This window comes from Nanorana parkeri, unplaced genomic scaffold, assembly GCF_000935625.1.
Source record: "Nanorana parkeri isolate BGI_ZX_2015 unplaced genomic scaffold, ASM93562v1 scaffold1291, whole genome shotgun sequence".
Taxonomy (NCBI): domain Eukaryota; kingdom Metazoa; phylum Chordata; class Amphibia; order Anura; family Dicroglossidae; genus Nanorana; species Nanorana parkeri.
The window spans coordinates 55,645-58,079 of NW_017307559.1; the positions used below are offsets into that span (position 1 = coordinate 55,645).

Consider the following 2,435-nt stretch of genomic DNA (forward strand, 5'->3'; position numbering starts at 1 on the left):
CATTAGAGGGAACTTCAAGAAGTTGGGCTCCAGCTGTCCTTTGTAAGGCGCGTTGGCTCCTGGGATTTGTCCAGACTTGTCTTGAGGTGTGGTTGGACTTCAAAGACTTCTTCATAGGAGTCAGCCCTCCAGTGACGGGGGCCCGTGTCTTTGTTGCCTCGGTGTGGTCTGTGCGTTCCCTTTTTTGATGACTGTTATTCCAGTTCTTTCTCCTCCACTCGGCCCGTCTGGCGACTTTTCGGGTGTTTTTTTCTGTTTTTGGATTCCGATTGCCGGTTTAACAAAAGCCAAGTTTGCGTAACCGCAAGCTTTGAGGGTTAGTTCACACCCAGATGCAGTGCGTTCCTGGCCGATTTCTGTCCGGAACGCACTGCATCGCATCGTGTCCGGCTCACTTTTTTTGTGGGGCGTGGCTGGCCATTGGAGTGAATGGCACTGTAGCCACGCCCTCCGGGCCCCAATGGGATCGCAAGGCACATGCTGCCTGTGGTCCGGTGTAGTGCGATCAAAATAGTGCGTGCCGCATTTTGATTGCACCGGACCGCAGGCACCACGTGCCTTGCTATCCCGTGCGGCCGGAGGGACTTCAATGGCCAGCCACGCCCCACAAAAAAAGTGAGCCGGACGCGATGCAGTGCGTTCCGCGCAGAATCGGGCCAGAACCCACTGCATCTGGGTGTGAACATAGCCTGAAAGCCAAACGTTTCTGTTCCTTGTCCTGTTGGACTCCGGCAGAGTTTCCTCCGTTCTGATGCATGCTTGGTTGGCTGGCAGACCCAATGGTGGCCAGATTGATGTGGAATCCAGGAGCCAGTCTGTCCAATCCAGGAGCCAGTCTGTCCAATCCAGGAGCCAGGTCCATTGGCAACTAGAGAAGACCCCAAAAGTAAATTTTTAAATTGGTGACCCGGTTTCTGGGATTTGTCCGGCTCTGAGGAGATCACATGATCTGTGCTTTGTAGGGGAATTTTGGATGTTTCATGGAATCGGAGACGGCGGCATCGTCAGACCAGCCCACAGGGCCTGTGTGTGGAATCTAGGTCAGGGGTAGGCAACCTCGGCTCTCCAGCTTTGCTGAAACTACAAATTCCATCATGCTTCTGCCTCTGGGAGTCATGCCTGTGGCTTGCAAGGCCTTATGGGATTTGTAGTTTCAGCACAGCTGGAGAGCCGCAGTTTGGCTACCCCTGATCTAGATTGTATGCAAATATGGCTCCCCGGGGGTATTAAAGGTTGAAAAAAAAGTTTGCGCACATAGTTTGCAAGCACTTTTATTTTGACAGTTGCGTCGTTGGTTTGTTTTCTCAAGTAGGGAACACGCCCACCCCAAACAGACCCGCCAATGCAGAAGGTCTTTTAGTTGCCTTTACGTATTGGTACATTTTTCTGCACGAGACTGAAGTCTAATATTATCATCCTCCAGCAACTGCACCCAAAAACTGCTTCCTGACCTTCGGACTTCATTCCCAGGCGCATCCACACCAAAAGGGTTCCTGTTGTTGGTTTCCTTTAGAAAGACTTTGCATCTCGAGTAGCAAAGCCTCTCCTCTGCCAGCACGGTGAAGGACGCATGCTGTGTGGAAGCAGTGGTCTCTCTTCAGAGGTGTAACACTTGCCCTGCGAATTTGCAGGGAGCATGACTATTGTAGATCTGTAGCTCTGAATCGGCATGCAAAGGTGGGTGTCGGACCCCCACAGAGAGACCACTGCGTTCCCCACAGAGGGCGCGGGTCCTTCTCTGCTGGCAGGGGATAGACTCTTCTTCACGGGCTGTGGCTGCTTTCCAAACGCAATGTACAGTAATACCTTGGTTTACGAGCATAATTCGTTCCGGAAGCATGCTTGTAATCCAAAGCGCTTGTATATCAAAGCAAATTTCCCCCCATAGGAAATAATGGAAATTCAGATGATTCGTTCCACATCCCAAAAATATTCATATAAAATGATTACAATACTGTACTGTAATATAATAACGTATAAAATATAAAGAAAAATAAACCAATTACAAAGTTACTTGTAAACCAGGGTATTACTGTACTGTGAGATTTTTTTGATGTCCCCGAATATAACCGGGTGACGTGGACTTGAGGTTGTCTGCGAGGTTATGGAATATTAAAGGTTGTCATGGCGCTGATCTTCGTTGGGCGCCGCCTCCGATGACTTTATATATTTATTTCTTGCAGCGTCGGTACCCCAGTTTACAAACTCTCCCACGATGATTGTAATGGTCGGGCTCCCTGCACGCGGAAAGACGTACATCTCCAAAAAACTCACTCGCTACCTCAACTGGATTGGGACTCCAACCAAAGGTAAGAGATCCCATCCCCCCCATCCCACCCCACAAGAGGAAGGTCCTTACTTGTGCTGCCCGTTCTGCTTTCATTTACAACAATGGGGGACATCCATTTCTGCAACACCTGCCTGAGGGGAATTTC

General features: G+C 49.9%; 1 protein-coding gene across 2 annotated transcripts in view; it reads left to right on the forward strand.

Moving 5' to 3' along the window:
- PFKFB1 (6-phosphofructo-2-kinase/fructose-2,6-biphosphatase 1) overlaps positions 1-2,435 on the forward strand; it is a 31,892-nt gene that overhangs the window by 8,837 nt on the left and 20,620 nt on the right. The window contains exon 2 of one of the 2 annotated variants that reach the window (XM_018569135.1): positions 2,184-2,309. In XM_018569135.1, the coding sequence (XP_018424637.1) occupies positions 2,184-2,309 (126 nt within the window). The remainder of the gene's footprint in view (positions 1-2,183; positions 2,310-2,435) is intronic. The other variant, XM_018569136.1, reaches the window with a different exon arrangement.